Raw genomic sequence first — 16,403 nt, 5'->3', positions numbered from 1 at the left:
CTTATCAAACATGCAAACACTAATCACTTTTCTTTTGATTCTTGGTTTTGTTTCACCATGTTTGTGTGTGAGGTGGAATAATGCGAGAACCCAAAACAAAACTTATAATGTGAAAGACTATGGTGCTTATGGTGATGGCAAATATGATGATTCTGGGGTATTTTTTTCTGTGCTTTTTTCTTTCTATGTCTAAATTTAATTAATTTTATACTTGGTGAGAAATGGCACTTTAATTTAAGGAAAAATTTGTGGTTGATGTCTTGGTACACATTTGATATTTGACAAATATTGAGATAATTTTTTCTGATTTTGAATTTTTGTAGGCTTTTCTAAGAGCATGGAAAGACATATGTGGATCACAAGATACACCAACTCTAGTTATACCACCAAATGGAGTGTTCTTGATAAAAAGCATAACCCTAAGTGGTCCTTGCATTGCCACAAGTATTAATATTCAGGTAAAACATTTGCAATTCATGGTTAAAGAAAACAATTATTTTACCAAGGTGACATGCAAAGTTATACAATGTATAAAAGAAAAAAAAATCTTTTCACACTAGTTTATCTTTTCACATTTTCACTTTACAACTAAAAATATTATATTTTTTTTAATAAAAATTAATATAATTTTTATAAAAACTAATAATAATAATAATATATTTGATTATTAAGTAAACGTTGAATGTTACCTCCTAAGAATGTCAATCTATTATTGCTCGTATGAAAAATAAAAGAAGAAAAACTTATGATCACTAAACTAAAATACATTAGACAAATCAAACAAATAAATATTTATAATATTTTTATTACAAAAACTAGGCAATGCTTCTCTTTGAAGTCTTTGTTATTTAATGGAGAAATTTAAAGAGTTGGAATAATTTTTCTTGTTTTTACATAAATGAGTAAATTTTCAAATAAGTATAAGTAAGTCGTACTTTTAAAAATAATTTTTAATTATATTTTTTTTTTTAGTTATAATCGTGCTTTTAAGCACAATTTTTATTTTTTTTTAATTTAAGCACGACTTCTGATTTTTGGATTTTTTTCCCTTTTTTCAATTTTTTTTATTTTGTAATATTTTTTTGGTTTTTAATTTTATTATTAAATGCTTTTTTAAATTACAATAATAAATTAATTAATTACTTAAAATAATTAAATATTTTTAAAATTGTAATAATAACTTATCTAAATTATATTCAATTACAAATTATTAAATATATAATTATAAAAAAAATGAATTAATTAATTAAAATTACTACATATTTATTTAAATTATAATAATAAACTCTCTAAATTATATTTAATTATAAATAATTAAACTTACATTTGAAAAATTAATAACTTAAAAATATTAAAAATGCATTTATTTCTTAAGTTTAGGGTGTATATCAATATTATATACTCAATGACATTTTATTTTTTTATTTTTATTAAATATATAAAATGGTATACTTAAATAATAAATTTAAATATATTTAATTATAAAAATATATTTAAAAATGGTATATCTAAATTATATTTAATTATAAATAATTAAATTTTTTTTTTTAAAATAACATAAAATATTCAACATGCGTTTACTTCATAAGTTTAATTTATATACCATTATTATATATTCATTGAAATTTTGTTTTTTCTTATTATAGAAAATTTATTATTATAATTTAAAAAAAAAAATTAACAAGCTTAAGTAATTAATTAATTAATTTTTGAAAATGTGTATTTCATTTTTTGTAATTGAATATAATTTAGATAATTTATAGTTTAAACAAATACTTAATCACTTTAAGTAATTAATCAACTTAATATTTTATTAATAAAATAATAAAATTGAAAAACAAAAAAATATTAAAAAAAAATCAGAAATCATGCTTCTAAAACACAACTTCACTTCAAAAAAATCATTAATTGTATCCAAGCAAAACTTCAGTTAGAAAAATTATAAAAAAAAAAAGAATTCAAAAGCACGACTTCCTTATTTTTGTAATGTTTTAAAAATTTATCTATTTGTATAAAAACATGAAAAAAAAAATACCCCAAATTTGTTTCTGATATGAAACATATATTTAAATTTATCTTGGTACAATATATGTTCTTTCTTGCAGCTTCAAGGGAGCATAGTTGCACCTGTGAAGAATGAATGGTTAAAAGTGTTGGGAATGCTAGACCCAATCCAAGACCCAGAACAAGATCTCACAGATCAAAGGTTCAATCTCATTGTAATCTCAAACGTTAGCCGTCTCTCACTTGATGGAACTGGAGGATCAATCGATGGCTTTGGTTCTTCTTGGTGGGATTGCAGAAATTGTGAAAGACCAACGGTTTCACCATTCTATCTAAACTTTCTTCATTAATTTTCTTCTATTTATTCACATTCAAAACTAAACTTTTCATGTGGGTTGATGCAGATTCTAAGATTCAGATTCTGCAATGATCTTACTGTTAGTAATCTGAACATCAGTAACAGCCCAAAAGCTCACATAAGGATGAATAGTTGTGAGAATGCAACATTTTCTAATATCAGCATTCATTCTCCTGGTGACAGCCCCAACACTGATGGAATTGACATTTTAGCTTCCAAAAACATCTTGATTCAAGATTCCACCATGCACTGTGGTAAACCAACCATGTGTTCCATTTTATGTGCATGAATCAAATTTCAATGTTGCATGGTTTCAAAATGATTACAACTTGTTCAACTCTGATTCTGAAAAGGTGATGATTGTATTGCCATCAGTGGTGGCTCCTCTCACATCAATGCTACTGGAATTGCTTGTGGACCAGGCCATGGAATAAGGTTTGTTTAGGGTTTAGTGATAAATTTGATGGAGTTATCACACACTTGCACCTCACATCAAACTGCAAAATGTTTCCTTCATTAATTAATATGTTTTTTACTCTCAAATTTAACAATTAACATGAACAAGTTAATCAGCATTGGCAGCCTGGGTAGAAACAAAGCTTATGACACAGTGGAAGAGGTTTATGTCAAAAATTGCACCTTCACAAACACTGAAAATGGAGCAAGGATTAAGACAGTCCCAGTAAGTAATTCATCACTTGTTTCTTAGATTTTTCTTTTTCATATATGTTCATGAGTTTTTTTGAATCATAACCTCTCATTAAAAAACATATATAAGTGTGAAAGGTCTTTGCATATTTAGCTGTTTAATTTTCTGCTATAATCATATTTTGCAGGGTGGATCAGGTTATGCAAGAAACATCATTTTTGAGAACATCACAGTAATACAAGCTCAGAACCCAATAATCATAGACCAGTACTATGAGAGCAGAATACCAATGGTATTCCTTAACTTTATATTATATTATATATCTATATCTATATCTATATATATATATATATAAGTTTTTTGCCCGTATTAAGGTTGAATTTCATGTTTGGCATATACTTAGAGTGGAGCATTGAATGTGAGTGATGTGATATTCCGTGGATTCAGTGGAACATCAGCAAAGAAGAATGCTATTAACCTGAATTGCTCCTCATCAGGTTGTTTCGACATTGTGTTGGATCATATTCACATTGTTTCTTCTCTACCAGGAAAACCAGCTTCTTGTTCTTGCAATAATGCTCATGGAACAGCTACAGACACAGTTCCAAAGTGTTATTTATTGTCATGAGTTATGTTACCTTCATAGATGCATAAGCAAAGTGTAGTATAGGGTAGATCTTTTATTTTATTCTGTCATGTTATTTATTTTATTTTATGTCCTTTTTCATTTTACAAATTCCTAATAATATATTGGTCAACCCTAATAAACAAGGAACAAGAGTTTTTACATGAGTAGGAAAGACTTTTAAAAATATAGATATTTAACATCGATAAAAAGAGTACAAGAATTTTTTTTATTAACAATAAAAAATAAATAAATGTGTTCCACTTAACGATATAGAAACTAAATCTATTCTCTTCAACCATAACAATTCCCACAAGAAACCTCCAACTATCAACATTAACAAAATCAATTAAAAAACTCTACCATCCCTAACTGTCTCTAAAGCTAACTCCCCTCAAAACCACTAGAAGTAGTCCCGCCACCCTAAGAACCTTTTTAATCGAGAGCATACATACATTTGGTTCTAAGCAGAGAAGGAAAAACCCGCTGAAGACAACTTTGAAAAAATCCAAGACCAAACCTTTAATTGTGTTAATGAAAAAACTTTAGAATGGTCAATCACCCCGCCCTTAAACAAATGGTTATTCTTATGCTTCCAAATCTCGCTTATCAGTGTAATCCAAATATTATCCATTAAAAGATTAACAAATATAAGCAGATCAAGAAAAATGAATTGTCAAGTCAAGTTTGGTTAGAGTGAGTTCATAAATAAAAGATGATACTATAACTAGTCAATAACATTATATTTTCATCGTAGATAGAACGAATTTTAAAATATCGTAGACGTTAATTTATTAACATTAATATAAGGTGAACTTTTGAATATTGACTCCATGCAGGGTCCACTAATATTTAAATTTATAGGTTTTTATTTTAAAGTTTATTTAAGTTGATCTAGTTTCCATATTAATTTAATTTCCATCAGTTAGATCAATATTAATGACACTAGTTTAAAAAAATTATCTTGTCAATGCCTTCATCTTAAAAAATATAAAATACAAAAAAAATAGTAGAATAACGAATTGTAGTGAATTAAAGAGATGGAGATGAGGAGAAAAATGTGGATGAAGGAAATGTGAATGAATGAAAAAGATGAGTGTGGATGAAGAAGATGTGTATGGATGAGAAAAATGAGTGTGGATGAAGAATATAAGTGTGAATAAAAGAGATTGGAGTGAATGAAGGAGATTAGTACAGGTGAAGGAGACAAGTCTGAGTAGAATTATATAGAAAGTGAGAGAGAAAAATTGTGAGTGAAAAGATTTATTATTTTTAAATTTTTAATTATGATTCCTATCATTATTATGAAGGTACACGAATTTATAACATATAAATTAGTGTCAAGATTAGTAAACACTAACTTTAATAAATATTAAAAATATATTATATTAATGTTATAAGTTAATCGACTCTAACTTAAATAAATAATAAGATAAATAAAGTAGTATGAGCTTAGTCGACACTATATAATTTTTTAGTGAAACCAATGTAATTTTTTATATGACACAAGGGGCAAAGTTTGAGAATATCATTTTTTCAAATTCAATATAAAAACACGCATAAATGAGATCGTAATCTTTAAAATTAAAATACATTATCGAGTGTAACTCCCGTACTCATGTCCAAAGCCACCATACATGTATGAAATATTATGGAAATAATATTTATGTATATTCACTCAACGCATGCCTACTGTTTATATACAATTAGATTGGACAGATATGTTTCATATAATGTGTTACTCCATATGTTATGCCTATTTATCAATAATTATACCAAATAATTGCCTTGTTTTTACCACGTAATATACATTATACACTTTCTATATACATCTATATGAAAAATATAATAATTCCAATACTCTCCCTCAAGTTGGTGAGTAAATATCATGAACTCGCAACTTGTTTCGCAAAGTCACGAATTGATCTTTTTCGAGAGGCTTAGTAAATATATCTACTAACTAATAATGTGAAGAGACATGCGATGGACTTATCATCCCAACCTGCAACTTTTCCTGTACGATGTGACAGTTTATCTCAATATGCTTCGTATACTTGTGAAATACAAGATTTGTTGCAATAGGGAGTGTTTCTGGGTTATCACAATACAAAGGTGTAGGCATGCTAATTGGAACTTGGAGGTATCGTAGGATATAACATAACCATGTTAGCTCCAGAAAAGCATTTGTCATGGCCCGATATTCTGCTTCAACAGATGACCTTGACACGTTGGTTTGTTTCTTAGACTTTCAAGATACCAATGAATTTCCCAGGAAAATGCAATAGCCGCTGATTGGTCTTCGAGTAGTACGACATCCTCTCCAATTTGAATCGCAATAGGCTTTCATCTTAAGATCATTATCTGAGGGAAGTAATAATCCTTCCTCGAGTGTCCCCTTGATGTACTTAAGAATACGTAATGTTGAATCCTAGTGTGCTTGTGAGGCTCTTGCATAAACTGGTTTAAAGTTCTAACTGAGTAGACAATATATGGCCTTATGATAGTGAGGTAAATGAGCCTTCCAATTAACCTGCAATATTTTGTTGGGTCATGTAATAAATCACCATCAGTAAGAGTGAGTTTTAAATTTTTCTCCATGTGGAACTCCTCTGATTTTACCCCAGTTAGACTTGTTTCGTCCAAAATGTCATGTTAAGACCGAGAAAATTAATTCCCATAAAATATTTTAAGGTGCCAAGATCCTTGATTCGAAAGCTGGAACAAAAATACCTTGAGATGCTTGAATTCGTTATCATCAATTCATGTTAAAGGTATATCATCGACATAGAGCAAGACAGTTGTGAAGGATTATCCAACAGTCTTGGTAAATAAAGAATAATATGTTTTTGATTGAGTATATCATGCATTTTGAATAACCTTAGAGAAAGTAGCAAACCAGGTTTGGATGCTTGTTTTAATCCGTACAAGGACTTATGAAGCATATAAATCAGATTTTCCCCCTATCGGCGAAATCCTAGAGGAAACTCCATGTAAACAGTTTCATGAAGGTCATCATACAAAAATGCATTTTTTACATCAAGTTGGTAGGTGAACCAATTTTTAGCAGTTTCAATAGTCAAAATACAACGTAATGTCGTAAATTTAGCAGTAGGAGAAAAAGTCGCAATATAGTTAATTCCTTCAACTTGTGTGTAGACTTTGGCAACTAAACGTGCCTTATATAATTTGATGCTCCCGTCAGACCTATATTTTATTTTATAAAGTCATTGACATCCTGTGGGTTTGTGCTCCAGTTGGTAATGAAAAAATTCATGGACTTCATATATGAACGATGTCTCAATCTTCTTTAAGAATCAAGAATATCATACATCTATTCTCAATCCATTATTCTGCATATTCATCATGAAATTATTAGCCAACATAAGAATACACGTCGAATAAAAGATACATGATTAAAACATGAACTGCACTTTGAAGTTAAGTTGACAACAATTGGTTACTAATCGAACACTCAATACATCAACCACGTCGAGATCAATGTCCAATGCACTACATCTCTCATATAAGTTATCTCTAATCAAGTGCATATTAAAATTTGTTGTTCAAATTTGATCCTACCATAATACATTTTAATAATATGAAGTAATAAATAAATATACTAATTATTTTCCAATCCTTTAAAGAGTAAGTTAATCTAATAATGGAGAGTCTGCATTATATTACAATTCGATTAACAAAATTAATTATATTACATCATACATTATCACTACAAGAAATACAAGAAAATCATGAAATAAAAACAATTTTTTAGAATTAGAGACCATTTTAGAAACTAAAAAAAAATGATTTCTAAATTAGTTTCTATTATTAAATAGTTTCTAAATTGGTATATAATTAGCCACCAAGGTTTTAACTACCAATTATTTAGTTTCTAAATTTGGTAGAAAAAACCTTGGTTGTTAATTTGATACCAATTTAGAAACTATTTAACAATAATATAAACTAATTTAGAAACCAATTTTTTTTTTAGTTTCTAAAATGGTTTCTAATTTAATTACTATTGCAACTAATTATTTTTTGTTTCTAAAATTTGGTTTCTATTTCATGATTTCCTTATAGCGTGTTATGATTGTATGTAACCAATTCGATGAAAATTATAGTGTTAAATAACATTTTCTTATATCAAATCATTTAAAGGGTGAGTTGATTTAACGGGAGCATGCATTATATTACAAGTCGATTGACAAAATAATTATATTACATAATACATTATTATGATTGTAGGTAAGCAATTCAATGAAAATAATAGTGTTAAATAACATTTTCTTATTTCGAAATGATTTTTTAATTTCTTTCTCACTTTGCTTGGCGAAATTATATACCCTTCTACATCCATTAGAATTATCAAACAAGTAGTTTATACTTTGTACAATTATGTTTATGTTTAAGTTTAGATATAAAAAAATTGGAATTTACATCAAATTTAAAATTAAAATCACATAAGTTTATATTTATAAATTTTTAACATTTACAATGTAAATTGAAATTAAAATCCTATAAGTTGATATTTTAAAAAATTTAGAATTTACATCAAATTTAAATATAAATTAAAATCACATACGTTTAGATTTAGAAATTTTGGAAATTTACATCAAATTTAAATTCAAATTCAAATCACATAAGTTTAGAATGTAATGTAAAATAACCTTCTAATCACATAAGTTTGAAAAGTATCTAAATGAATTCAAGAGTAAAATAGAAAGGTCTTTTTCTTTTGACTTTAGAAGTGAGAGAATTAACATTTTTTTTGTTGGCAAGTAAGAGTTATGAGTCAAGTATGTAGTAAACAAAGGCAGCCCAATGAGTGGTAAAACAATTATTTTATTTGAAAATAATTGTTATGATTACCTGAGTTTTTTTTCAAATATGAAGCTGGTGATAATAAAGGGTATTCTGATACTGAAATTAGCCCAAACAAGATTATAACAAAACTTATAGATTTGTTAAACGTGGTTAATTATCAAGGTTATATGTTAACTCTTGATATCATCCCGAGCAACTACATTATAATTGTCAAGTGGCACTATTAACCATAACAAAGGATGAGGTTAATGGTCAAAATGTCATTAAGATAGGTAGTTTAACTATGAATGACAAACTACTTCATTACACATTTGTGTACTTGTTGTGTCTTTAAGGGAGCAATTTCTCTCAATTGTTACATGACGATATTTTCATGTTATGTTGCATCAAAAGTAATTCATTAATTAATTGACCTCATTATATCATTAAACACGTGATCAAATGTTGGGACAACAACATGCCTCTTTTGTATGACATTTTGATAACACGAACTATTTCAGGAAGAAAATCATGAAGAAGTCGAATATCTTCCATGTAAATGGTGTTTGGCAACATGGTAGGCCTGATGAACAAGATGACGAAGGCCTGCCATTACCAGAAGACCATGTTGAAGGCAGTCAACATCAACTCTCAATCCCACATGACGTGCCAATGTTAGTCCAAATTTGGGACAAGATTCAAAATATCTAGGAAATTATGATAACCATGAGGCTTGAGGTCAACTCAAAATTGAATATGTTCGATACACATTTTGATATGGTTGATCAAAGGATAGAGCGATTGGAAGATAAAATTAATCAGATTGAACATCATCAATGACAATGATTGTGTTTTGAATGTGTTATTATAATTTTAACTAAAATGTTTGATTAATAATATTTTCATTTAAACAAATTTCATATTTAAATAACTAATTTATCTTTTATTTTTAATTAATTGTAATATTATTATTTTATTAATTAAAAAATAATTAATTATATTCATTATTTCAAGTTATTTTTCAAACATATTTTATAATGTCCAATATTAAAATTTAATTTTTTATAAAAAAAATTGTTTTTATGACAAGTTTCCATCTTCAGATAATTATAAACAACTCATATTTTTTCAAAAACAAAAAAATATTTAACGATACTAAAATATACTATACAAAATTTTATTTAATTAAAATTTACACAAAAAATACTTCATATTAAACATTCAAATATTATTAAAAATAAGAAACTTACATTTTACTTTTTTTTAAAAAAAATTAAAAATTATCTTACAATCATCACATCACTTACCAACTTTAATAAAAAAATTCAAACATCTACTCCAACGTATCCTAATCTAATTATTTTCACTTTTTCTATATTTTTCTCTCATATCATTTCATGTTGATTTCCTCATATCCTCATACATATCTTTCTCCATCCAACCACCAACTTAAAGTTTGAAAAGCTCTTACACGTTTCTCTGTTCCCACCCAAACATGGTCCCAATTTTTAATCTCAAAACCTATCTAAAGCATACAGACAAAAAAATGGTTTGGATACGCTTTAATATTATCAAGATTAAAATTATATATTAGTTAAGTATTAAAGTCTTTTCATGATATCTTATTTTAAGTGAATTTTATTATGTTAAATTATTTTTCAAAGTGTATATTAAGTTTTTATCTAAGAGAATTTCTAATGTAGAAGTCTTAATTAAGTCTCTTGAAATTAAAATCTATTTATAAGAAAATTTTAATAACACCAAATTATATATGTAATTAGGTGTGATAGTTACATAATGAAATGATTATGAAAATGGTCCCCACTTGAGTGAAACAACAGTACATAATGAATACAGACCTCGAAATTTTAGAACCACAAGTTGCGATGTTGCCCAAAAGTCAATTGTTATCGTTGATTGAAAAATGTCACATGCAAGAGACAAAAAAAAATAACCATTACCGGAGATAAAGAAGCCACACACATTCATCCTTAAACACAAGCATGTCCATGGCGGAGCAGCAAGAGAAGCTTCACATTGTGGTGTTTCCATGGCTAGCATTTGGTCACATGCTCCCATTTTTTGAGCTTGCAAAACTCATAGCTCAAAAGGGTCACAAAATTTCTTTCATTTCCACACCTAGAAATATCCATCGTCTACCCAAAGTGCCTGAAAACTTGCAACCTTTGGTGGATCTCATAGAACTCCCACTGCCCCGTGTTGACAAACTCCCAGAAAATGCAGAGGCCACTGTTGACATTCCTCACCACATCATTCCATATCTCAAGCTGGCTTTTGATGGTCTTGAACAACCTTTGACCAAGTTTCTGGAGAGATGCAAAGCCCATTGGATAATATACGACTTTGCACCCTACTGGTTGCCGCCAATATCTTCTAAGCTAGGAATCTCATGCATCTTTTTCTCTATTTTTAATGCATCTGGTTTGTGTTTGATTTTAGGTGATTATACTAGAAAAGCAAGTAAGTCTGTGCAGAACAAAGGTTTTCCTAAAGAACATTATGAGGCAAATGAATCGGGGGTTTCAGACGTCTTTCGACTCCTTAGAATTTCTAATGGTGCTCAAGTTTTTGCTTTAAGAAGCTGCATGGAGATTGAAGGTGAGCCTCTCAAATTGTGTGAAAGTATACATGGGAAAACAATGATTCCAGTTGGGTTGTTGCCACCTTCATTAGAGTTCAGTGAAGACAGCAATGATGAAAACTGGAACACCATCCTTAATTGGTTAGACAAACAGGAAAAAGGGTCAGTGATTTATGTGGCATTTGGAACTGAAATGACACTAAGTGATGAAGACTTCACTGAAATTACTATGGGAATAGAAATGTCTGGTTTTCCCTTTTTTTGGGTTCTGAAGAAGCAAAACACATCTAGCGTTGAGTTGCAGGATGTGGTTGTGAATAACTCAGGAAATGGTATGGTGTGGAGAACATGGGCCCCACAGATGAGGATTTTATCACACAAGTCTATTGGGGGGTTCCTCACTCACTGTGGTTGGAGTTCAGTGATAGAGAGTCTTCAAATTGGGTGTCCACTTGTTATGTTGCCCTTTCAAAATGATCAATTTATAGTTTCTAGGCTTATGGAGGAGAAAGGGGTAGGGATCAAAGTACAGAGAAGTGAGGATGAAGGGAAGTTCAGCAGGGAGTCTTTGGCCAATGCATTGAGATCAGTGATGTTGGAAGAGGAAGGAAAAACCTACAGAAGTCAAGCAGAGAAGATGAGTAAGGTATTTGGGAACAAAGAACTGCAGAAAAAATATGCAGATGAGTTTGTTGATTATATGGAAACTCATAGGCCTATCATTAAGAATTAGCCTTTCTGCCATTCTATTCTATCACAAAATAAGTGATTTTGCATTTCTTGTTGCATCTCAGTAATCCCAACCCGCGCTCCTTTTAAATTTCATATAGTTAGTAAATCATAATGTAAAACTTTCCTTTCAGATAAACCTTTTCACATAGATTTCATATTACTTAAATCTGCAATGAAGATATTGTATTCTGGATTAACTTTTTTCCTAATGAAAAAAAAAAAGGTGTAGATAGATGTGTTAAGATCCTAACATCCTAGATATCAGTTTTTATTAGTCACTTGTTTAAAAACTAACTGGTTTAGTATTTTTTTTTCTAGTAATCCGTTATGCAGAGTTTATGTTATATATGGTTCATTTGTAATTGATGTATCAGTTTCATCTAGGGTTTATTGGTTGAGTTCCTTGGTACTTTTAGAAACCAACTGCATCTGTGGTATCTGTAAGTATATGAGTATTCTTTTATAAACTTAGTATCCATCCACTTTTCCCTTACTTTTCTCCTTTCTGTGCATTGTTTCACTGTTTTGACATTGCATTTGCTTGTGGTTGTTGTGTCATAGAAAGTGGTGACGCAGTCCAACACCACTGTCACTGTTTTGTCATATAGTTATGATTTTTTCATAATTGCTTTCCACTTTATAACTACAATAAATATTAATATTTACAACAAAATAAGATTGTCAAATAAATATTTTTCACGTGTAAGTGTCTATCTCATCATTATTGTTTTTTCATTTTTGATATTGGTTAATAATATTAGCCTAAACAAATATTTTTAAAAATTGGTGTTGTAATAAATTTAACAATTTTTTTGCTACTATTTTGTAAATCGTTTTAGAAGTGTCATTACTCGATTAGTTATAAGAAATGTGTTTTGAAAATTATTTATTGCATTACAGATTTTGAGTTGATCCCCAAGCGAGGAGTTTAATAAAAAAAATGAGACTTTTTTATGTTGATTAACTTAAAAACCAATGTAGAATGTGGTTTTTATGGATTTGTACATACAAAAAACATACAGAGCAAAATAAATATACAACATGTCTTTCTCCATATACACAATTAACCCTCCTACAGCCTCTTAATCTCAGTTCTTGGTTTCAAAAAGAATATTGAACAGAAACATATTCTCAGTGGTATTATAGGATGTCTTTGAAAACAAGCATTTGAACATTGCTTTATAGGTCTTATGTTTACATTTAATTCAATATAGATATCTTTTATCCATATTACTATTACACTAGTACCTGACATGCATAACCATAATTTGTCATAAATGGAGATTCTTTTGATCATAGGTTGAATCAACATGAACAATAGAAAAGATGATGATGAGTCAAGTGAGAGAGAAGTATATTTCCACTTCTATGGTATCCAACTTAACCTCCCTACCCTCCTCCAGGAGACTATCCCCCCAACAGCCTACCCTTCACCAGCATATCCACCACCACCACCAGGAGGTTATCCTCATTATTTTGGTCACTATCCTCCAGAATATCCACCTGCATATCCACCACCACCTTGAGCATATCCACCTCCCTAATGCTTATTCTTTCAGGATACTTTCCACCACCATACCCTACTGCACATGGTTATCCACATGCTATGCCTCCATATCCTGCAGGTACACTTCAACAATACTATGTTTCAAATCTGGAAATCATAACTCTTCCCTTCCCACAATACAACAGTAGTACGATACTCAGAATTAACTTAGCTCAATGAACAAACTAAAATGGAAGTAAAAAAATGGGTAAGGAACCAAATAATAGGAATAAGCTCAATAAACAAACTAATATGGAGATTACGTAAAGAACCAAACATGGCATTAGAAATCATATAACAGACAGCATCAACTCAATCAAATAACATGAACTAGTTCAAACAACAGTATAAGACATGAACTAGTTCAAACAACAGTATAAGACAAGAGAGAACGTAACTAACAAAAATTAAGGAAGATAATGAAATTTAGACATAAAATAATTAGGGTCGCGCGAACGCAGACCCCTCTAACACAAATTATGATATAGGCTCTGTCACTTGGACAGACCTTAGAACAACACCCTTTCTGAGTGCAATGAAAGTTGTTATCCTAAGCCATGGACCTTAAGGATCATCCATTGACTCCATCCAGGTAAGTAAGATAATCAATACCATAAGCATTTGTTTTATAGCTCATACACTTTACAACTCTTTTACTTATCTCGATGTGGGACTGTAAGCTCTCCTGGAAATAACTGTCTTTTATATTTGAGAAATTTAAGTACAATCATTAAGAAAACACAAATGTCATCAAAATTATCTTTTAAGCCAAATGATTTTTACTTGAAATGTCACAGAATGGCTGCTCATATAAAAGAAATCAACAGAAAAGCTTAATTTGTAGGATAAATATATTGAGAAAAAAGACATTATTTTATTGTGAAACTAATTCAAACGGTCTGGTAAGATGTTTGGATTCGCGTCCAACAGAAGAACATATAGTATGGAAAGCCATAATGGCTTGTTTGGTCCCAAACATGATCAAAATAAATAAACCAGGCATCTGATACCAACACACTGTAATTGTTTTGAATTATGAAACACAAAATTGTTGAACCAAACAATAGGACTAAGACAGAAGTTGAGGTTGATTAACTCAATTACCAAAAACAAATAGTAAGGTAAGGACGCACCAAAATACAACTTCACTAAATAAAAATAATACTAAAGCATTAAGAACTGAAAATAGGAGGGCACACAATTAACACTAACAATAAAAAGTACTGAGTACGGTACTTTATGCCAGACATTTGTTTTATCACTCATACTCTTTATTAGTATACTGCATATTTCCATATCGGACTTTGTGACTGCAAGTTCTTTTGGAAAGTCATTTGCATAAAGACTATGCATGTATTAGTTTTAATTTGATCATTTCATCTTGTGTAAAATTAGAAAACTTGCAGAAATGTTGAGGTTCTTTATTTCCTTTAGTTTTTAGATTCATATTTTTGGTTCTGAATATTTCTTTTACTGATATTAACAGTTGTTGTGTAGCTTTTGACTGAAATTCTGGCTTGTTATTGTGTTACAGGTATTTGTACAGTCTGATGTGCTCAAGTGGCACTTGACATGAGAAATCAGTTTGATGAAGTTGAAGCACTGAAACACATAGATGTTTCCAACCCGGCTATGTTGTGTGACAGAGAAAGGTGGTTGTTAAGCAACCCCATGGGAATAGGACTGAGAGGGAGATTCATGCAGAACTTGAAGGTGCAAAAATCTTTAGAAGATTGTACCAGAAACAGATTTGAATGATGAGTTCTCAAGATTAACTACTTTGTTGAATTGCTCTCCTGCTATGAAGCAAAAGGAGAACCTTGTCCATGTCGGACATAAATGGAATGGAACACTCATATGAGACACACTGCACCCTATATGACAATTCAAATCTGAACAAGATGTTCGGACTTTTTTTTGTGTCTGCTGGGTCCAAGTTCTTTCACATGTTCAACCATAGTTAAATAGTATGCTTACCAATATTCTCTTTTTGGCTAGATATCTCTCACTTTCTGGTGAATTGTGCTTTGACCAGAGAAGTATTAAGGTGTGTGCTAATGAAGTTCTCATATTCCACCGATCATACCTAATTGGTTAAGGTTTATGGTATGTATTTATCTATTTGTACTATACTTTTATATGATCAGATTCTACAACAAATAAGTAACTTTTTCCAGAGAATTATAAACAAAAACTCATTACATAAGAACAATGACTCAGATTACTCTATTATCATATATCAACAACATTAAGGGCTTTAAATCTAACAAAAGTGTTAAACTCAGAATAGTAGAGACCGCGCGAACTCAGGTCTCCTCTACCACAAATAATGATGTAGGCTCTGTCACTTGGACAGACCTTAAAACAGCACCCCTTCTAAGTGCAATGAAGATCACTGCTCTAAGCCATAGGTCTTATTGATCACCTATTGACTCCATCCAGGTAAGTATGTTTATAAATGCCACAAGCATTTATTTTATAGCTCAAAAACTTTACAACTCCATTGGATTTCCCCGTGTGGGACTTAGGAAATCTTTATATCATGGCTGTGCCACTGCAAGTGCTTTTAGGAAGAACATCTTTTGTATTTGAGAAAATAAAGTACAACAATTAAGAAATATAATAAAAATCCAAATGATTTTGACTTGAACTGCCATAGAATGGTTGTTCATATTAAAGAAATCAGCAATTTGAGGAAAAAGACATTGTGGCAGCTGTGAATAATTCCTTGCTGCATAAATGTAGCCTTTTATGAGGTTTGTTTTTCCTGAGTCTGATATCCTTATAACTTATTTGTTTTGATAACCATATTTTAGTATCTTAAAAAATAATTAAAATAAAATAAAAATTACAGTCAAACAAGCTTTGATTATCTGGAAGTAATTTATCCTCTCTTTTCTAATTTTGAAACTATAAAAGTTTATTGGCAATTACTAAAATTGATGTAACTTCATACCTAGCATTACCCAACATTTGAGGCATGAAACAAAAGGACAGCCGAATCCTACAAACATTAACGACAGAACAACAGTTTTGAAGTTTTACGTCATTTTATTCATGAGCAACAAAAATATAACTGGTTAG

General features: G+C 29.9%; 2 protein-coding genes and 2 non-coding genes across 6 annotated transcripts; 2 read left to right on the top strand and 2 right to left on the bottom strand.

Annotated features, from left to right (window-relative positions):
• Window positions 1-3,774, top strand: LOC137819011 (probable polygalacturonase At3g15720). The gene is made up of 8 exons (XM_068622707.1): window positions 1-157; window positions 324-458; window positions 2,106-2,321; window positions 2,409-2,616; window positions 2,716-2,797; window positions 2,936-3,044; window positions 3,199-3,303; window positions 3,415-3,774. The coding sequence occupies exons 1-8, from the start codon at window positions 11-13 to the stop codon at window positions 3,637-3,639; spliced, it is 1,227 nt and encodes a 408-aa protein (XP_068478808.1). The 5' UTR covers window positions 1-10; the 3' UTR covers window positions 3,640-3,774.
• A 6,535-nt stretch (window positions 3,775-10,309) lies between these two features.
• On the top strand, window positions 10,310-15,513 carry LOC137819172 (putative UDP-rhamnose:rhamnosyltransferase 1). Of its 3 annotated transcripts, XR_011082238.1 has the most exons (3): window positions 10,329-11,687; window positions 13,073-13,398; window positions 14,854-15,513. XR_011082238.1 is itself a non-coding variant. In XM_068622943.1 (2 exons), the coding sequence occupies exons 1-2, from the start codon at window positions 10,443-10,445 to the stop codon at window positions 14,893-14,895; spliced, it is 1,287 nt and encodes a 428-aa protein (XP_068479044.1). In that variant the 5' UTR covers window positions 10,310-10,442; the 3' UTR covers window positions 14,896-15,513. The 3 variants fall into 3 exon arrangements, 2 of the variants coding, with proteins under 2 accessions (XP_068479044.1, XP_068479043.1); XM_068622943.1 differs by lacking the exon at window positions 13,073-13,398 and having other exon boundaries at window positions 10,310-11,687; XM_068622942.1 differs by lacking the exons at window positions 13,073-13,398; window positions 14,854-15,513 and having other exon boundaries at window positions 10,316-12,010.
• LOC137819891 (U1 spliceosomal RNA) lies at window positions 13,761-13,919 on the bottom strand. The gene has a single exon (XR_011082474.1). It is a non-coding gene; the product is annotated as a U1 spliceosomal RNA (small nuclear RNA).
• Window positions 15,514-15,609: 96 nt separating the features above from the next.
• On the bottom strand, window positions 15,610-15,769 carry LOC137819893 (U1 spliceosomal RNA). The gene has a single exon (XR_011082476.1). It is a non-coding gene; the product is annotated as a U1 spliceosomal RNA (small nuclear RNA).
• Between the last annotated feature and the right edge of the window lie 634 nt (window positions 15,770-16,403).

The sequence above is a fragment of the Phaseolus vulgaris genome, chromosome 10 (assembly GCF_000499845.2).
Source record: "Phaseolus vulgaris cultivar G19833 chromosome 10, P. vulgaris v2.0, whole genome shotgun sequence".
Lineage (NCBI taxonomy): Eukaryota > Viridiplantae > Streptophyta > Magnoliopsida > Fabales > Fabaceae > Phaseolus > Phaseolus vulgaris.
This window is presented reverse-complemented; position numbering and strand designations above follow the sequence as displayed.